Source organism: Xylocopa sonorina, chromosome 10 (assembly GCF_050948175.1).
Source record: "Xylocopa sonorina isolate GNS202 chromosome 10, iyXylSono1_principal, whole genome shotgun sequence".
NCBI lineage: Eukaryota > Metazoa > Arthropoda > Insecta > Hymenoptera > Apidae > Xylocopa > Xylocopa sonorina.
In genome coordinates this window covers 11,385,735-11,405,733 of record NC_135202.1, presented here as the reverse complement: position 1 = coordinate 11,405,733, position 19,999 = coordinate 11,385,735, and the positions used below count along the sequence as shown (strand labels likewise).

At 43.4% G+C, this 19,999-nt stretch overlaps 2 protein-coding genes and 1 non-coding gene across 4 annotated transcripts; 1 reads left to right on the top strand and 2 right to left on the bottom strand.

The window, feature by feature from the left end:
* Positions 1 to 175: 175 nt before the first annotated feature.
* On the bottom strand, positions 176 to 13,921 carry Ets96b (Ets96B). Of its 2 annotated transcripts, none has more exons than XM_076903433.1 (9): positions 13,491 to 13,921; positions 10,280 to 10,391; positions 8,053 to 8,106; positions 7,172 to 7,231; positions 5,154 to 5,298; positions 4,933 to 5,069; positions 1,710 to 2,212; positions 1,301 to 1,634; positions 176 to 1,189 (listed from the first exon to the last, which is right to left on the bottom strand). In XM_076903433.1, the coding sequence occupies exons 1-9, from the start codon at positions 13,539 to 13,541 to the stop codon at positions 774 to 776; spliced, it is 1,812 nt and encodes a 603-aa protein (XP_076759548.1). In that variant the 5' UTR covers positions 13,542 to 13,921; the 3' UTR covers positions 176 to 773. The 2 variants fall into 2 exon arrangements, with proteins under 2 accessions (XP_076759548.1, XP_076759547.1); XM_076903432.1 differs by lacking the exon at positions 13,491 to 13,921 and adding an exon at positions 12,956 to 13,050.
* Trnak-uuu (transfer RNA lysine (anticodon UUU)) lies at positions 7,871 to 7,943 on the bottom strand. The gene has a single exon. It is a non-coding gene; the product is annotated as a tRNA-Lys (tRNA).
* Positions 13,922 to 15,086: 1,165 nt separating the features above from the next.
* On the top strand, positions 15,087 to 17,260 carry LOC143428282 (solute carrier family 25 member 44). The gene is made up of 5 exons (XM_076903020.1): positions 15,087 to 15,329; positions 15,713 to 16,025; positions 16,088 to 16,392; positions 16,459 to 16,645; positions 16,721 to 17,260. Exons 2-5 carry the CDS (start codon positions 15,842 to 15,844, stop codon positions 17,038 to 17,040), a joined length of 996 nt encoding a protein of 331 aa, XP_076759135.1. The 5' UTR covers positions 15,087 to 15,329; positions 15,713 to 15,841; the 3' UTR covers positions 17,041 to 17,260.
* The last annotated feature ends 2,739 nt before the right edge of the window (positions 17,261 to 19,999 follow it).

The following is a 19,999-nucleotide window of genomic DNA, read 5'->3' as shown; positions in this document are numbered from 1 at the left end:
TCTGTTGGAGGCGGATGAAAAAGAGAGAGAGACCGATATAAACATATCTACTAAGTACGTGTTGAAGTATGTGACTCACAGCTTAAAATACACTGTAGAACTCAGTCCGTGGTCGTGGCCTGACGTCAGAGATCGCTAATACGATTGTGGAAAGAAGGATAGCGATGGAAACTCGCCGAATTGTTTGTGTCTAGGTCAAGCTCGCTGTAAGCGTTTATGTTAATCCGTAACGTGCATTCCATGAGTTTGCATTCGTTATGAAAGGCAGCGATAATTCATGCACGTTTCGCACGATGACACAATAAGATAAATTTGGTAGTGATGCTGTGGTAGAAACGTCCACTTCGTCGAGGCTGCACCGACAGATTTATTTGATATTTACAGAAGTTACAGTATCCTGGTGAACTACTCGAACTCGCGCATGTAACGACGATCACAAGCGATTAGATCTGACGGGTTGCTGGGCTTTCTTCTTATCTCGACGTCTCGCTATTTACAACATACGTAGTACGCGCGATTTAAATCTGGACTTTCGCGTCTAATTTTAAGAAATCGAACTTTACCACATCCTTCTAATGCTTTGCTACTAACTTTCATCTAACCATCGATAAATAAGAACCTCGTCACATTCAAATCGCGCGTTCCACCTGTGATATACCTGTACACGCTATACTTAAGCCATCTATACAGTCGCATCGATCTACGACTAGAGATTCTGTCAGGGAATCGGTCCCTGACGTCAACAATATCCCGACTTCCGGCAAAGTTGAAATTCAGCAGACGCAACTTCCAACGCCGAGGCAAGCGTACGAGGTTTGCTCGATCTTCGAACTGGTGGTGGTTGTGTCTAGCAGAGCCGGCTGAGTAAGCGCCGGAGCGGCCGGTAATTGCGTTCTCTGCACACCGTCGTATAAAATCGATGACGTCTCTCGATCTCCACTGATACTCTCCGCTGCTTCCTGCGAATATGGGATCCTAGCTAGTTCCTGGCTCCGAGACTCGGTCGAAGCGTCGTGAGATGGCAGCCGACCATAGTTCAGGAAGGTCTCTGCGTAACTCGACGGCGGATGGTGGTGGCTGCTATTGTACTCGTGAGAGTAATGGGGGTGGTACCTGTTGGATGGTGTCTTGAAACCGTCGTTACCGCCCAGATATTGATGCAGATGGTGCAAACTGGACGGTCCATATACTGTTACAAGGAAATTCAACTTCATGTATCGTTAATGTTCCCTTTGAAACTTGTACAAATATGTTCTCATCCGATCACGTCTGATAGGAATTTTTAGACAAAAGTACTGACCAGCCGCACTGTTCGAATACATGGCGAGTACTGCATCGCCGTAGCCAGTGGTCGGATGTTTTCCTAAATCAGAAACATCATTCGAAGACGATATCTTCCCGGATATCGATTGACTACGAATGCCACTTTGTACTTCACTGGGAAGATTTGCAGAGCTTCCAGAACCGTACGCCATATTGAAGAGAGCTTCCGGGTCGCAGACGAACTTGTAGACGTATCTTTCCCCAGCCACCTTTTGCATTATTCCTTTTTCGTAGTAATACCTTAAGGATCTACTTAATTTATCGTAATTCATCGCTGGTCGATTCTTTTGGACTCCCCACCTACGAGCCACCTAAAGATAGTAAGGAAAACAAAACGTTACTTTGCTATCCAACTTTCGATGAATCTTTACAATCTAGCCGTCTACCTCTTCCGGTTCGATCAGCTTGAATTCCATCCCGCGACCAGTCCAGGCGATACATGGCGCGTTCGCCGGGTCGTCTAACAACGTGACCAAGAACTGCCATAGCTGAAGAGAGCCTCGACGTTGCTGTTGATAGCCAACGGACATTTCGCTCCAAGGCGAGACTCCTGTCGCCGACGATGGCCTCTTGCCAGCGTAGTCAGCGTTCCACGAGCTAGGAGAGCCTTTCTTCTGGTAACAGTTGCCCTGTCTCTCCCACGATGTGTTCCTGCCGTCCAATTGAACTCCTAGCTCGGTCCACGTGGGAGTCACGCTTCTTTTCCCGTACATATCCGAGCTCCAGTTCTCCTGTCGTGGAAAGAACGCCTCGCCCGAAGCTGACGCTGTCGAGTGCCATTGAGAAGCCGCGGAGGACGTGCTGGCCGGTCGACTCGGCGACGGCGAGCCTCTGCCGTTCCTCGTCCCGTTGCCGTATTGCTGTTGTTGCTGGTAGACCAAGTTGCTCGCTGCGTGACATATGAATCGAGATAAATTCAGAGTAAAAGTACGCTCTGTTAGTACGTGGATCACCGTGCAACGGCGGTTTGATGTCGGATAAGAGAGGGGCTGGAGATCTATCTGCGAGGAGCCGTGAAAAAGAACGAAACGCGAGGCGGCAGGCAACGTATTAGCGATTGCACTCACGCGCGGTTGCCGGTGAAGTGCTCGTCACACAAATATCGGCAGGAAATTGGTTGATATTCAAAGCCCACGGGGTTGCCGGCGCGGCGTAGCTCGCGGATAGCGGCACCGCCTGAAATACCGCCGTAGAGCTCGCGCGATATGTATATTAATCGGGTGCTCTCCTCTCAGGGTGCACCCGCCACCGATGCCGCTCGCGGTCCCTCGAGCCGAAAAAGCTATTCTCGAACCGTAATCCGGTTACGTTCCAAGTCGTGTACGGGGAATATTGAAAAATTGAGAACCCCCTTTCCGATACGAAGCCGGAACGCGACGCAGCCATCCCGCTGGTGGATGATGCGTCGTCCACCCTTTTTTTGCTCGTTGATTAAAAACGATCAGCTCGCCCCGAATCGATGGGAAGAACGACACGGGTAGCTCCTAATTTTGAAAGTGTAGATAGACGAACGAGTAAACCGTTGGATAATCCAGGAGCTGCGGTAAAAGAACAAGCTCAACACCGTGTACACCGATATTAATAGGAATCAAGAGGTGGAAGGGTCGACAAAGTTAATCGTGTCGGCGAGTTAGCTTTAGCTTCCTAGCTGGCAAACGTCGGTCGGATCCCGATCTCGTGTAGACGAGACAGACGGGAATCGCAAAGGTGGGGTGTGCGGAGGGTTGAAAGCTGCGGGCCAATCTGGCACTCTCTCTCCGAAGAGAGAGGGCGAAAGGGGTCGACCTCAACGTGCAAGCGGGGCCAGAGGCTTTGCGGGTAGTTTTAGATTAAAATTAATCGCGAGCTGATGAAACCGGTGGCGATGTACCGAGCAGGAAAAGGGTTGAAGCCGGGACTGGTCAGGGGCGGTACGCCGAAGGGTTGCACGGAAAAGAGGACGGCCTCCACTCGTCCACTCTCAGACGAGAAACTTGGCTTCTTTTCTCTTTCTCTTTCTCTTTCTCTCTCTCTCTCTCTCTCTCTCTCTCTCTCTCTCTCTCTCTCTCTCTCTCTGTCTGGTCCATCCCCTCACCCTTCTCCGTTCTCCTTTTCATTTTCTCCACCATCCCTGTCTTTATCCTGCTATCTCTGTCTCCCTGATCCCCGAATTCCGGAGTAGAGGCTAGTTAATAATGCAAGGTCCATTTTCCACCCACCTGACGCGCTGAAATGCCCTTCTTCCCTCTTTCTGTCCATTCGCTGAGGAATGTTTTTGCGCGAGACCAAAACGAACCGCGGCAACTAATTTCGTTCAAAAATTGTTTCCCATACGATAGGAGCAGCGTCTATGGTTAATCGGTGCATCGAGCTTGGCGCACCGGCTCTCTAATCCTCACGATCCTCGTGCTGGTATTAATTAGCGGGGTGGTGACCAATCTGTATCCATTAACAGGTTATTACTATTCCACCCGCTACATTGGTCAACGATTCGGTCGATTTAGTGGACTAGGGAGGTAAACACGCTAAACGTACTCCCTTTAATCGTGCGCGCAAACGATCGCCGACTATTTCACTGAAATTTTTTGGGAAAGAAGAAGAGCAACGCGTTCGAAACGGCTTCGCCCCCTATGGGAGCGTAGTCGGCTCGTATGTGTCGGAGCGTATCAATAGCGATGATAGGTATTAGGTCCTATTATTAATCTAAACTGCGTGTAAATAATTGAAACGGCTTAATGGGAGGGAGAATTACGCGAAGAGAAGTAGAAGCATAATTCCCCGGTGACTTGGAAGTAAATGGGTATACGCGCATGGTGTCGGGCAGCGAATATAGCAGCCGAGTTCCTAAAGGATTCGTTTGGTGTACGTGTGTGAATAAAGGAAGACTAATCGGTCTGATTAGAAAGCATGAGCTTGCAAACCCGACTTCGTAGACCTCGAAGTCTATTAAGTAATGGCCTCTAGGTCGTCGTGTAACGTTCTCGTGAAAAGTTGCGGAATTTTATAAAACCGGCTCCGTGGAACGCAAAATCGTTTCCTTGGAAACTGCGTTCTCCGCGCAACAGAGATCTCCCGCGACTTGCAATCCCCCCGGGGAGAGAATTCCATGCTCTTTCCTTCGTTCAGCAGCTTTCCCTGGTCTCTACGTAGCGCTTCTCTGTAGCTTTCCAGTTGAAAGCATTCTTCAATTATTCACTTACGTGTACTTAGTCACGCGTGAGCGAGTCCACTGGTAACACCGACGAACGTTGCACAGGATTATCAAGGAATTTCGCATTAAAATTCCCTTGAAAATGTACAAACCGACTTGTGAGTTACTAATTTAAAAAGGGACGTTAGAACGCTCTAGGAATGGAAATCAGAAGAGTAGATAGAGCTAGAGCTCGATTAATGGATAGACCATCGAGTAGTTCCCCCGTGCTCCAGTTATTTATGGGATCTATGGGGTAGCGAGGCGCCACGTGGATCCATTGTCAAGAGATTTGTCACGGTGCACGTTCGAGAGGAGGGTATCATCGGTTCAGAGACCTCGATTTGTCTCAACTACTCGAACGACCACGTTAAGAACGTTCTCTATTCAACTATACGCTACTATAATTAATTACAATCGGGGAATCATAGATTTCTTACCGTTTCGCGTGTCCTGTGATGTCGTGGCAGGATTGTTCGCCACGCTGATCGTCTCTCCGTATCCCCTGTCCGCTGGTTCCTCCTTCACAGCGATGCCTTTCGTGGTTTCAGTCGATGGCGTGTTCAATTTACCATTTCTGCTTAACGCGTGGACACAAATAATTGTTAATGGCTTCCGTCTGCCGATTTTACATGTCGCGAGGATGCATCGTTTTACTTACCCAAAGCAATTGTTGCGATTTTCCGGCTCGAGATCCAGGAAGGTGGTACCCTGCGAATGGGGATGACTAACCGACGCCTGGTACGGTGAATAATTCGCGTCGGTGATTCTTCTGCAGTTCGCGGACTCCTGTTTCACATTCGCGTCTGCATGGAAAAATAAAAGTGGTCACGTCGAATGTTAAGGGTGAATTTTGGATGCGAGAAATGTAGCGAGTCGACGGGGCTGGGTAACGCGGATGTACAGTCGAACGGTGAATGATTTTAACGATCGAACGAGGATCGTTCCTTGGTAGGAAGATCGCCGGGGCGAGGACATAAGGGCGCGTGTCGTGGCGGAAGCGAAGGCGCATCGTTGCAGCGGCACGTGGGGGTGGGTTCGCTTCCTAATGGGGCCGTCGACGATTTTGCGCGGCCGAGGGTGCGCCCCCGATAAATCAAACAGACTCTGGCCGTGGGAAGCATAAGTCAGAGGCCTCCGGCAATCATTGTATTTGCAAACATCGGAAGTTTACTCGCTACGGGAGAGAACCACCGACTCGATCCGACTCGATCCGACTCGACGGTAGGAAAGAGTCGTACGGATTCGCGCGGTGCTGCCGAGAAGACCGCTCTTGTCCGAACTGATAACGATTTCATGCAAAAATAACGCCGGATGTATCGCAAAAAATTGTACATTTAATCTTTCACCCAATATCTATTACGATGCGTAGCGGTTTATCGCGTAACTAAATTTTTCGGTTTGCATGTTAACAATACATGTGTATAATAAAATTGTTGTTGCAGGAAATCAACGATATAACATATTTTTTTTCGGTCAATGTTACATCCGTACATGTTATTCGAATGCAATAACAGCCCGCAAACAATGCCTCGAATAAAAGTTTATGGACAGATCAATCTGTTTGCTTCGAACAGGGCTCGTACGGAATGTTTGTGTACGTGTTACGCGTGCAAACATAAACGAGATACTCGATTCTCTCGCGCGTCGGCCACCGGATAAAATTAACAGGTGAAGAGTAAATTTGACGCGGGCGTCGGGGGGTCGGGTAGGTAGCAATCGTGTAACGCTCGATAATGCGAATCACGGGGAAACTCCGTTTGGAGGTGCGCCGGATTCGATATACCGTAGAGAATGTTAATCGTCCGGCACAAAATTTTCTTTCATCGAGTTAACACACGCACCAGAAGAGAGAACACGCATGTGCGCGGCACCGAGCATATAGACATTATCCGCCATTCCCTCTGGCTGTTTGCTCGCCTATTCGACGAGTATCGAAATATTTACCAGATTTTCCGACTTACGAGCGCACGCACCAACGATCTGGGAACATTTTCTCAAGAGCCTTGCCCGCGCGTTAACGAGCCGGTTCCATGAGAACCAAGCGGAAGAGCAGCTTTACGCACGGTATTAAAACGGTTTCGATAAACGTCGATCAGGCGAAGAGAGAGACGTTAATCAGGCAAGGTTCAAGAAAGGGGGAGAAAAAATCCGTCGAACTTAATATAAAGTGCTGCCTCGTGTAATGCGTTATCGATAATCGACGGGAGTTTTCTGTTGATTCTTTCTTGCCGCTTTAAAAACACTGGCCCCGGGCCATTTTTTAATATCCTCGTCGATATTGCCTCTCGTCAGAGAAAAAATCTCATTGCCGATAGCCAGAGAAAAAACCGATCCCCGATACGAGTTTCGTATAATATTTCAGGGATGCTTTCTGCCTAATAATATTCCCGTGTCAGACTGAAATTTCTGCGAGTCTGAGATGCGTCATAGGCACGGATGGTAGTTCCCTTTCGCGCAGTCTGTATCGGAGGTTCTTTCCAAATTGACGCTTAAATTGCATATACGATACATTTCCGTGCAGCTTCCGTTTCTGTGGAGATTAACTTCCTTCGCGGCAAACATGCCACTATTTAACGTAATTGGGATGCAGTAATTTGGCGAGACTCGAGGAAATGCTCGCGAGTTGCTTCGACCGATGGAAAGTTTCGCGGAAAATCATTCTTCTGCAACACTAACTTGACATCCGATGAAACTCTGGCACGTACTGCTCGCTGTCTTCCGTTTCGCAGCTACTGCCTGCAATGGAATTCAGACGAAATACAGAGTTACTATTTGGCACGTATAGTCGAAGGTATTGTGAATGAAAATGTATTTGATTAGCGAAAAAGAAGGATAATGGTTAGGTGCTAAGTAATGGTTCCCTAGAATCGCCCCAAGGATAGCTACAGTGTTTCTACTGGCCGCGGCTTGAAGGTCCCCTCGTTATCGTGATTATTACATTGCATCCACCGCGTGCATTACATTACGGTTCGTCAAAATAATCAAAATTAATGTTCCGGATGGTCGGTGCCGTTGTAACTAATCATCCTCGAGGAAGGTTCACTGACGAAGGTTCGTGGCTCGATAAATGGATCTCGTGCCATTTTCCATTTCATAAAGAACAATGTCTATAAGAATTTTACTCGATATGCATCTACGTTGCCTCTAGAAACTCTGTCCTGTTCTACTGAAAGAAAATTGGAACGGAAGCCGGGTGCCTTAAAGCTTTACGCTTCGGTACTGCTTTCATAATTCAATCTGGCTAATGGAATTTACGATACGTATCGGTTATCTTATTGCAAGCAAAGAAACACGTAACAATTCTCGTATTCTTTACGTTTCCACGTATCTAATATTGATGTTGAGATAGTACGTAAAAAAACTAAAAAGTAAATTCGCCCGAACAGGGACTCGAACCCTGGACCCTCAGATTAAAAGTCTGATGCTCTACCGACTGAGCTATCCAGGCAGTTGTTAATTTCCTTTCTAATATAGCTACAACTAGCGCTTCCTTCAATTTGACAATTTTCTATTTAATACAATCAACATGAAAATTATTTGCAAAGGAAACTACTCACCGTCTTGAAGCCACGACTCTTGCCTGTATTCCTGCGTGGGATACATTTCATTTTCTGAAATGAAGTTTACGTCGATTTTTAAAAAACTGGCTTAAAGCAATAATTATAAAATAACAGTAACAGAAAACATGTTTGCTTCGATTTCTTTTAAGCTTCAACTTATACTTAAGCCGCTGAAATGCTTAAAACATTACTTGCTTATCTACATCATTCCCTACAATCAATCTAGGTTTGCGCAATCACGTTGATAAAACGAGTAAGAGACGATCAAACATTGTAGCAATGTTATTCCAGTCAAATATTAGCTTTATGGATCGAGCAAGGAATTAGTTTGTGGTATAATGATTAATGGTTACTCGGATATAATTATCCCACCGTGAAATTAATGCCTTATACATTCTACCGCGTTACTTCGTCAAGTTCAATGAATATTTATTATCACTGGTTACAGCGGGAACATTCTCAGCTGTAATTATTCGAACAGACATTTGTCCTTAATGTTCTTACTAACGCTCCTAATACGTGGGGATGCTGAATGCGCATTCTCTGGCGCGTGAAGCGATTTCTGGGTAATTATGTCAGGATGAGACACGATATCTGAGCTCTAATAAAATTCCACGAGACAGGGACGGTAAGAAGGAACAATGGCGGTGTATCGAGGGATGAATCAGTAGCAAAAACAACCCCTTTAGACGCGGGCATATACAGAAGAATGCGACAGAAGTGTATACTAGGTGGGGTCCGTTTAATGGGCCTCTAGGATTCGCCACGGGTAGCCACTTGTCAGTAACCTCGTTTAGTTCACAGTCACAATCTCGGTCTGACGAATCGGATTTAGCCAGCCTCATAGCCCGTGGACAACAACGCGTTTCGCCTCGAGACGCGACGACGATGCTAACGAATTAAATTTTTATATCAGATGCTCGATACCTTAGAATTCTCCCCGAGTTCTCGAAGACGAACTCCTTGATTTCCTTGTTCTACCGTTACGTTTATATTTCTATCAGAATTCTGCTCGAGATTCGAGGAAAGATGAGGAGGATGGGAACGTCTCGAAGTCGAGAGGAAAAAGCGAGGTGGTTCGTTCCTTCGCAGCGACGTTTCAATATTTCTTCACGGCGAATCGTCGCCGAAAAGTGAATGGAGAGGGGTGGTAGGGCGTAACGTGATTACGATAGAGAAATTGCGGCATTATAGGCAGTGATTGAGTTAGGTGGAGGCGGACTATCCTGGTTCACACCACGGCGTGCCAATGTTGGATATAAAGTGTCAATCACTGTGCCCAGACGCCGCTGGGGTGGTTACGAATCCTGTGAGGGTACCGACTGGCTTCGGCTACCCCATGGGGCTCTTTGCGGCGATAATACGTTGCTTATTGAATTCGTCCTGAGGCTTCTCGTTGTGTCCTCGTGTTTCTGGGTCAAGGCTAAGTAAAACAGCCGATACCCGTGAGAGTAATTGACCCACGGTCCAAATACAACTCGTTATCTTTACTCGATTATGAAGCAGATTGATATGACCATGCACGATCATACATATCAAACAGTCTGATTACAAACTCTGATCGTATAATGTCTCGTACGTGGAATAATTTGTTACGATTAGAATTTCTGAATAAATTGACCTTATTCTCTCTGTTGAACGAAATTAATGATTCATCAGCGTCTCGAAAAGTTCCAGACTTCTCACCGTGCGGTCTTAAAACGTAATTGCATCGTAGAAAATAATATCATCCTTGATGCGACTATATAAAGATATTGACTCGACTGCCTGCCGGTGACAGGCCCTCTTCGGGGGGTGGTTCCTCCCTCGTCCCGTTGTACACAGTTCGCGTACATCCTGCACGTGCTTCGAGCCACGCTACGCTATGCCTCCTTGGCTGCGTGGATTTTCTTCGTGTACGAGAAACGTGTGTGTACGTATGTATGTGTTCATGCGACTACGAAGACGCAGCTTGAGACTCGATGTTCTCTCCCGGGCAACGTCGTATCAAAGAGCTTCAAAATCGTCGCCCGTGGGGGGATGGTGACCCGAACGGACCGCCCTCGACTTCGTCGGGCTTCGGCGACATTCTCGTCGATTTCGTTCACGAAAAGTCTCGTCTGGTTGCGAATAACTTTAAGCTGATCGAAGCATCGACCACTCTCAACTTCTTCAATCTCTTGCCGCGGTCGTAGCGTTTGTTTTTATCAACGTTTCAACTAGTATTTAGATACGTTCGACTCACCAGGTTGTAGCTTCTCCTCGTTGTTCGACGGTGCCACGGGATAGTTAGTGGGACAATATCCTGCGGTGACTGTTTGAAGCGGCTCGTTCAGCCTGTTGAACTCCTCGTTTGGCTGAAACGATAGATGCTTGCATTAAAATTCCGATTCTCAATCTATCGTGAAACGTAGTCTATTGTAAAACGAACATGACGAACGTCGTGTTCGCGATGCTTGGCTTGAATGGGAAATTTAATATTTCAACGTTTCCATCGTTCGTGGTAAATCCAACGTTACCAGCGTTTTAATTCCGAGCGACGTAAGGAATCGATTCTGTGGTCGAGCGCGAAGGGGAACGATGGAAATAGTTTTTTCTCTATTTCAGGTATCGTTCAGGAGCAAAAAGTCCTTTTCGCTAGCAGACAATTGACGTGGAATTGATGTAAAATCACAGATGGAGAGGAGAGACGGCGCGAGGAGATCTCGAGCAGAAAGGAATAGCGAGAAACGGGATTTTAAGTAAAGCAACGTAGTTGGCGCGATGAGAAAGAAAAGGTGAAAGCGAGAGGAAAAGAGAGAGAGAGGGAGAGAACGTGCGAGAGAGGAGGCAAGGAGGACATCCGGTGAACGATTGGATGGTTTCCTCCTTGCGGAGCAATCTAGTGGTAAAGCCGGTTACCGGTTTTGGAAATTCCAATAACGCTGTGTCGCCGTCTGCTTTTCCCTTATGAAGTTTCAGTATAGTCTCTACCGATCACTTACACCTTAAAATAAAAAATAAAAAAACCTCAACGTGAGCTTTATTTCAGAAAAAAACCTTTAGACACGTCCGATACGCGTGAAACTAATTTTTCTCAATTTTATAAAATCCATTTCTTTGAATATTCTTAATCATTTAGAGTCATAAGGGTAATCACTTTATCGCTAAGCTGTTCCTCGTTTTTATTTTATACTTAATTCAACAGGATATTATCATTTATAGAGACATAATCAACTTCCTTTTTCATAGCTCGACAGGTCGGTCTTACGTTCATTGCTTCGTCTCCTGGATTTTCCTCTGATCGCAATTAATAGTCATTTATAATTAGTCGCCGTGATGGCTCAGCACTCATAATCCACAAGCTGTGCCCTTCGATATAAATTTTAATTACATTCCCCGATATTACGATCAATCTTTAATCCTGCCAACCCGATATCAACCGGCATTTAGTGGCACGATAGCGTTAAATAAAAGATAAAAAATGCATCGTGTGGTTTTGCAACAACCTTAAAATCTAATAACGATGTCCATTCATTCCCGTGAAGTATATAAATATTTTTACACCTACGATCGGTACAGAGATGCATTTTGTCTGTTTTCCAAATCCCTAGCTTCTAATCTATCCGATCAGAAGTTAATCGAGTGCGTTCACGAAGCAATGACTCGTAAGGAAAACGCGCAAACATGGTCGCGTGCCGTTTAACTTTTTCTCTAAGCCCCTCTCTCCTTCTCTTTCGCCCCTATAACCCGGATCTTTCCCATCGGGAACGCGTTTCGGTGTAAAAGACGCGCTGGTAAGTGGATCGTTTGGGGTACGTGTGTCATGTACGAACAAACGTAGTCGTACGTTTGTACCTAGTGAAAACGAGATACCCATGAATCGGGGGGGAACGCCCCATCGTTCCTGATGATGCTGCGAAGGGTCGTCACCCCAATTCCCTTCGTACACCACCCTCGTAATTGCGCACTTCGGTTCGGTTTATAATAAAGTCATCGAACAGACAACACGTTCCAAACAGACTCCCCTTTCTAGCGGTGGTTTTTGCCGATTTTGAACGTTGATTCGCGTAAAAGCCAAAAGACTTACGAGAGATTCGATACGGATGCTGAAAGTCGTCGAAAAGTAAAGAGTAATTATATTTCGCTTTGTTAAAATGAAAAACCTACGATTTCCTCCCCGTTAAAGATCGTCCAATTTCAACAATATTGAGTCCTCGTCCAATTTGATCAATTAGGAAAGGCAGAAGGCGTTGCCACTTTGACGAGAAAACCTCGCCCTTTTTTCTTTCCGTCACTCGCTTCGGACGAGGGTGCGAAGACAATGATGGTTTCTAAGCCCAGAGTACGAACAATACCGTGGATGACAGCAGGATTCACGATTACAATGTGTCACAGCAGGAGTCTATCTACTAATTGCTCTCTCTCTCTCCCTCCTTTTCGATACACATCAGCCGGAGACTTTTCTTTTTTCGCAAGAAGACAGTCCTTTGAACTTGTCCATTTCAACTCAACAAACAGGATGAACCTAGAATAAACCCCAAAAGTATGTATCCGCGATCTGGGAATGATTCTAGGTAAATCTACGCGGTGTTAAACGTACCCCCTCGACGAAGAAGGGGCTTCTAATCATGGGAAACTCGAGTGGCAACATATGCTACCGGTACAGGGGGGAGTCAATTAACAGAACGGGGCGGGTGTGTGGGAATCGAATGATTTTTAGAATCAACAAACATAAATCAAGTGTTTCCGCGGTCCGAGTCGTCTGGTCTCCCTTTTCGGTGCTTGCCAAGGGTGCCCGTCGACCGTCGACCACCCACGGCTCACCGGTGTCATAGTCACGGCGGTCGCTCCGTGTACGGGAGCACCCTGTACGAGGGGGACCAGGAGGGTTGAATGGTGGCGACAATTACATGTTTAGAGGGCACAAAAGGGGTGGCACCCGTGGGACGATCCATCGGACCGTGGTGGCGCGTGCCACGGCAATTCGACACTCGAGGATCATCGCACGAGTTAGATGCATTATGCGTTCGCCGACTTTCGATACGTTCACTGTCCACGCTTGCGACTCCATTGTGTCGTCGATGCTGACTCGAGGGGAACCGGAAACGGGAGGCACGTTGTCAATGCTGCCTTCTAGTCGGACGACTTTTTAACATTAACAGTGGACTCTGGACACTGGACTGATTGGACGTTATACGCGTGTACTTTCGGACTTCAACAGGTTGAAACGTCGATGGTCTCGAATTACGCGGATCATGCTTATGGAAACGTTACCTAACAACATATTGAGAGAACTGTGAAAAATTTTGCTGCAATTGTTGGATCAATAAAGTCGTTGCAAGTCTATCAAATTTATAGATGATTAATTAATGATTCACCGACCGAAGTATGCGTAATTCGCAACCGACACTTCGAGATCCTTGAGAATACAAGTATTATGAAAGTAAAAAAGAATGTTTAATCCGTTCCCTTACCAGTCTGGCCAAGTCTGGTGCCGTGGCAGGTACTTCTTGATCCTGGTTCATCCTGGTCACTATCTTCTCCTTCCTTTTATTCCTTTTCTTTCGTAAACGTTCGTCACCAAGTCCCACGAAATGACACGAGCAGGAATGTCAATAAGTCGAGTCGTACCGCACGAACTGTCGCGTGATTCCGATGTCACGTTGCTGCACCGTCAAGATCAAAGATAGGACTGAGACGAGTGATTTGATCTCGGTGAACAGTGAAAAGACAGGGTGTATGCATCGGGGGTTGTGTCTACGGTACGTTTACGCCCACAACGTGGTAGAGAAATCAGCCCTGCGCGGGCTACGCTTACCAGGGGTTGCTTCCAACCCCTGCTTGGTAGGCGGAGCCTCCAACTCATTGGTGACCTTCTCTCTTCCTACGGAGCTTTCCGCTTCGAGAACACCTACGAGAACAACCTATCTTCGTCGGGATTCTGTATTAATCTTGCGGAACGTTTTCCTAACTCGATGCTATTGCGTGCGAGAACAGCGTCCTTTTACTGATCTCTCTGTAAAAGACATAGTATTATCGTATTTTTTAATCAATGAATTTCCATAGATGAATTTTGTTACCGATCCTTCAATGCGTGTCGAAAATGCACGTCAGAAATGGAAGGTAAGATTGATTATTGGATAGTTGTATGTGGTACGATATTACGTGAAAAGCTAACAGAAATGATTAAAGGTTAATTCCAAACTGTGATGTTCTATTAACATCTACCTTACCCCAGGCAATACAGCAAATCGCATACCACTTCAAAAAGCACCAGCGTATCACAGTGGCGCCCCCAGGTTCCGTAACCTCACAGAGGTATCACCAGGATTACACGTATTGAAATGTACCAGAACAGTACGCGCTGCTGTTTCAGTGCTGATACCATCTGCTGATGCTGTAAACTACTCAAGAACTACTAGCGCCACCTCTACGGAGAATAGTGAAACTAATGTCCAACCAGTTTCAGCGGTCCTCTAGGAGATGACGTCACGGGTTCTAGAGAAGCGTCATCAGTATCCGTCTCACTCTTTCCTATATCTTTCTCTCTCTTACCTCTAAAGTGGGAAATATACAATAAATTAGAATAAACTATTGAAATATACATCCCGACAATACAACTTTGTCACTGTAAGAGTACTGCGATGTCATTTGCGTCGCGTGACATTATATATTTACTACATTTGTACGGAAAAACAGTTGTGTTGTCGGGGACTGTATCGCAGAATCCGTACACTCATTCGACTATAACTCAGATACCTTCTACAGCGTTTTTCTGTAACAAATAACTTCTTGTCGAACAATGTTTCCTTACTTAATAACAAATTGATTATAATTAAACGCACGATGCTATAAACAAGTTGTAATAATGCAGTTTCAAAGACAACCTACAGGATATGATTCGTATTTCAATCTAACGTAGGAATAGCGGTCCAAAGATGCCGTGAGCGGCATCTTTCGGGATCTTTTGTCATAAACACGATGTTGCTTCGCGCATTTATTCGCTGGGTTCCGCTACTGTCCGAATTATTTGTCAAGAACACATGCGCAGAACTATGATCAAAGTTTCGACCACATTAACCATTATTTCAGCTGCCTCGTGGTTTTGATTTTCTACGTGAACCAAAGTGATTCTACGTTGTTAAATGAAACCAAGGCCGTTCTATTTTTTGTATAATATGAAAATGAATTCAATTGCGATGCATTCGTGATATAATTATAAAACATAGTTGATTCTATTGTAACGTGGCAATAACGATGGATATTATATTAGGCGAAAGAAATTTATCCTCGTAACATTATATTACATCATCGTAAGTTTGAACAATGTATTTGGACAATTTGTTTTAATCTTCATTGATTGTCCATAAAACGATCGTAAATCGTATAAGAATATTTGAAGTAGCAACGTTTACGTTTCTGATCGTATATAGAAAACATTTAAACGTGTATTTTATTCAGATTCTCTGCTGTTGTACGTTGATAAAAACTGAATGGTATAAGATATTTATATAAACATGTGTATATAATGTGTTTGTGACTAACTTAAAATGCGTTTTATTCTATTATTACAACATGGCATAAATTACGACTTCTCGAAGCGATTTACTACGTTATTTATTATTGAATAATTTTAGAAACCTGAAATGTAAACATGTACATATATTTATAAAAACATATATATCTTTTTCATTAGTTTTGTGAATGGTTTGGGTATCAATTCCCAAAAATTATCAATGAGATATGCAGCTACAAGTTGAACAAAGGCATCCACAAACCTCACCATATAAGTATTTTAATAATATTGGACTTAATAGTGCCATAAATGTACAAAATGTCTGCAGTCGAATCACCACCTTTCATTCGTACAATCGAATGGGATATGATGGACAAAACAAAGTTTTTTCCATTAAGTATGCTCTCCTCATTTTCTGTACGCTGTTGTCTCTACCCTTTAACAGTAATCAAAACTCGTTTACAAATTCAGAGGCACAACAATATGTACAATGGTATGTTTTGTAATGAAACTCGGTTAGATTATGTCAAATTATAAATTATATCATTCTTTCAGGAATGATAGATGCTTGTCAAAAGATCTACAAAGTTGAAGGTGTAGCCGGTCTTTACAGAGGATTTTGGATAAGTTCTATACAAATTGTATCTGGTGTATTTTATGTATCTACGTACGAAGGTGTGCGTCATATACTTGGGCAAAAAGGTGTTATAGGTAATGTAGATTCGAGAGTTAAAGCGTTGATCGCAGGTGGAGCTGCAAGTTTGGTAGGGCAGACGATAGTAGTCCCCTTCGATGTTCTGAGTCAGCACTTAATGGTTCTCGGGATCAATAACAATAAACATGGAAAATATATAGACAAGGTATTACTTGAAGGAAAAAATTAGTTAATTGTTGTTGTTCTCTTATTGTTCGTATATTGCTTGCAGATGGGTTTGAATCCATTGGGTTTAACTCTTGAACCAGGGAAAACTCGTGCACAGATTTCTGCTGATATTGTCAGATTAATTTATCAGAGTGATGGATATAGAGGTTTCTACAGAGGTTACGTTGCATCATTATGTGCTTACGTACCCAATAGTGCTCTTTGGTGGGGTTTATACACATGTTATCAAGGTAACTGGTTTAATTGAGTTGTAAGTGAAAAGTAAATTGAACTCTAATATTGATTATTTTCTTACCTATTAACAGACGAGCTTGTAAAAATATTTCCGGAATGGGTTTCTCACTTATTCATTCAAGCTGTTGCTGGTACATTAGGAGGTTTTACCACTACAATAATTACGAATCCTCTGGACATTGTACGAGCCAGGTTACAAGTACAAAGACTGGACAGTATGTTTAGCGCATTCAAAGTTCTATGGGTCGAGGAAAGATTACAAATGTTCACAAAAGGACTTTCCGCGCGTCTAGTACAGTCTGCTTGTTTTAGTTTCTCAATAATTCTAGGATATGAAACTATTAAGAGATTCAGTATAACTGAAGAGTACAAAGGTTATATTAGGTGGTAAATTTATTCTGAAAAATTTGCAATAGTTATTTTCATGCCAATGCATTTTTTTTGACAAGCTGTATTATACACCGAGTCAACCAATATGCACCAAAGAGAAAAGAACAAGATCACAGTGATCCGTTCTCTAAAAATTGTACATTTAATATGCAAAATATATAAAATGTAATGAAATTGTTTACATAGGAAAATGTTTATTTTAAATAAACAATAATTAATTATGTAAACTTTTGCAAGAATATAATTACGTATCAGTCGTACTTATAATCCAGCATCCAGTTTCCCAGTCTTTTTAAATGAATAATGTGCATTTAATAGAAATACATTTTATATTATTTCTTTTCACTCATTGTACAAAGCATTAACTTTGTTATAGGCTATATATATTTTGCTGTGATAAAGTACAGTAAACCAGAGTATGTTTATATATCAGAAGATGAAAAATGAATATTTCATAGTAAAATCATGTACACGAAGAGTGTATTGTGAGCGAATAAATTCGTTACATATATATTAAGTGATATATCCTGATGTTGGTCATTTATTCTGTTAGTGCACTGTTATCAGTGGATGAGGAACAAGTACTGTGTTTTTCATTTTAATTTTATTATAAAGGACAGCATATATTGATAGACACATTTGTTTTCGGAGGTACTTAAGTGGTCTCGATAATGTGGCTCTTGTACATGAATTGATAATTCTTACGTTTGCGCGCTATTTACCTCTTAAAAATTAAATACAGTACGTTTCGATTTCTTTTTCCACGTTATTTATATTATATGTACAGGCCAGGAAAGTCTCCGTTGCTTCTCTATGCGACAAAATGTTAATTGTAAACGCACTCTCACTTTTCACCGCTAATACGTTGTACGACGATTTGATAACGCGCCCCGTGAGATGCAAGTCGTAATCGTATATTGTTAAATGTAGCATTTGGTTTCTAAATAGCAAGAGTTCTATGTGCGTAGAATAATACTCTCTGAGAACAGTGTTTTTCAATGAAAGTATTACGCGTTAGTAAGGAACATGCTATTTCATGCGCACCTAATACAACAAGAATATGTATTCCAATGAATGACGCGAATTACACGAGTAGTTACATAGAACATTCAAGTTTAGCGCCTTAATGATCATATATACAGCGCCATCTGTCGGAAATTCTGAAAAACACTGCTTTTAGAGTAGCTTCCGGTATTTTTCCGATTAATTCTGTTTATTTCTCCGTTTTTATTCCGATTTGAGCGGTAAGAAGAGATCGACAGCAAAATGTTCACCTTTAGATTTTGTTCGACGCGATGTACACGTTTTCATGAACGATTTCATTTGTTAAACTTTCAAATTTCGACGAACTTACAGTATCTACATTGACTAGACTGCTGAGCACGCCGTCCAATGACGTGCCATTCTTACCGAGATTCAAACGAACGCAATCGGTCGGTTCTCGCTGCCTCGTGAAGGCTTTACCAGTAAAAAATAAGTATTTTACAGTGTTAAAAAGTAAATGAAGAAACCAAATTTACATATACTGCATTTATATGGAAGCTGCGTGATTTAATGCCAGATAGAACACGGCCAGACCAGTCTTCGTTGATTTGAAATACGAGGTAAGTCATTCGTTCGGTGTAACTTTAACATTCGGCAAACGCTTTCCGCCATTCTCCATCGCGTTATTACTTATCTAGCTAGCATCCAAATTTTAATCTTACACGCGGAAACTTAACGTGTCGTAGCTAAAACAAGCAAATGACATCGCCTATCCCGTAACTGTCATCGAGATAGGATTAAATCGACAGCGAATACAGTTTCTTTGCCGAGGTAACGTTTCTGTATACTCGTACCGATACACGCTTCGTTACAATTTCACGTTTCACGTATGGAAGTCGATCTCACGATGTTCTAATATTTACAATTACACGATAATGTTTTATATACAACTATGAATCGCCTATATAAAGGTAACCACGATAAAATGAACAATCGGTTTGCAAAAATATCAGCTATCGTAAATAGACGGGGATGGATCTGTTTGCATCGAGTAAAGATTGTCCATTACGATAAAAAAAATGGAGGAAACGATTTACAGAGCACACAGGTCGATAAATTTATTCGAAGCTGAATTTCATACTCACGAAAAACGAAGACTTCTGCTTCTCGATATTATCCAGACTGTGTAGAAATTTTGCTAGCGTACATTCGTCGATTAAGTTACATCGGCCTTGGCATTCGTTTCACGCGTCGCGTTAAGTTTCGTGGCGTGTAAACAAAACTCGAAGCGAGCAGCTCTGGCGATCGGCTTTGTCTCGCGGAGCTCGACGAACAGTCTTGTTTTGATCGCGCTCGTGGAACGTAATATTCTTCTATTCGGCTGTTGTCGTTGTACGACGATGCCGTGTCACTTCGTATCCGTTCGCGAGTGTAACGTGGTCCTCTCTATTTCTCGTATACGTTCAGTGTTGCGCGTGATCGGGAATATGGTACGCGTGCATTTTACATTGCGCAGTAGCGTTTAGTTGGTTTTCGAACGAAGTGCGATAATACATTTACTTTTGTTTCAATCTGTTCAGATTTCGTGTGCACCTTACGCCCATTGTGATCACCAGCAGATGCATCGATACGAGAGATCGTCGTTTTCTGAAAATTTGGTGAGTACCCACACGATACTATGTACGTACATGTATGTGCTTGAAATAAATGTATACGCGTCATAGTATTAATAATAATCTCCGCTGACAAGCAGTACATTATAGAAAGATGTAAAATACGAAATGTAGTTCGCATTAATGTCACGGAAAATTGGTATTAATGTTCGAGCGTTAATTTTTAAGATTATTTAAACGCTGTGTTGAACAGTACGCAATTTATAGTCATTTAAATTGTAATAGAGGATCGTGATATCGTTTGGTGAATTTTGGTTCACGAATTTTCAGAAAATAACAATGTTCGGTCGCATCGATATCGAA

What these genes read in the sequence shown, in the direction of transcription:
- LOC143428282 (XM_076903020.1), top strand. Translation starts at nt 15,842, where the DNA reads ATGTACAAAATGTCTGCAGTCGAATCACCACCTTTCATTCGTACAATC. An exon ending in GCACAACAATATGTACAATG is followed by an intron (nt 16,026 to 16,087) that starts GTATGTTTTGTA and finishes TCATTCTTTCAG; the next exon opens with GAATGATAGATGCTTGTCAA. An exon ending in ATGGAAAATATATAGACAAG is followed by an intron (nt 16,393 to 16,458) that starts GTATTACTTGAA and finishes TATTGCTTGCAG; the next exon opens with ATGGGTTTGAATCCATTGGG.
- Ets96b (XM_076903432.1), bottom strand. Translation starts at nt 13,036, where the DNA reads ATGCATCTAACTCGTGCGATGATCCTCGAGTGTCGAATTGCCGTGGCA. An exon ending in AGAGTCGTGGCTTCAAGACG is followed by an intron (nt 7,232 to 8,052) that starts GTGAGTAGTTTC and finishes ATTCCATTGCAG; the next exon opens with GCAGTAGCTGCGAAACGGAA. An exon ending in AGAGTTTCATCGGATGTCAA is followed by an intron (nt 5,299 to 7,171) that starts GTTAGTGTTGCA and finishes TTTTCCATGCAG; the next exon opens with ACGCGAATGTGAAACAGGAG.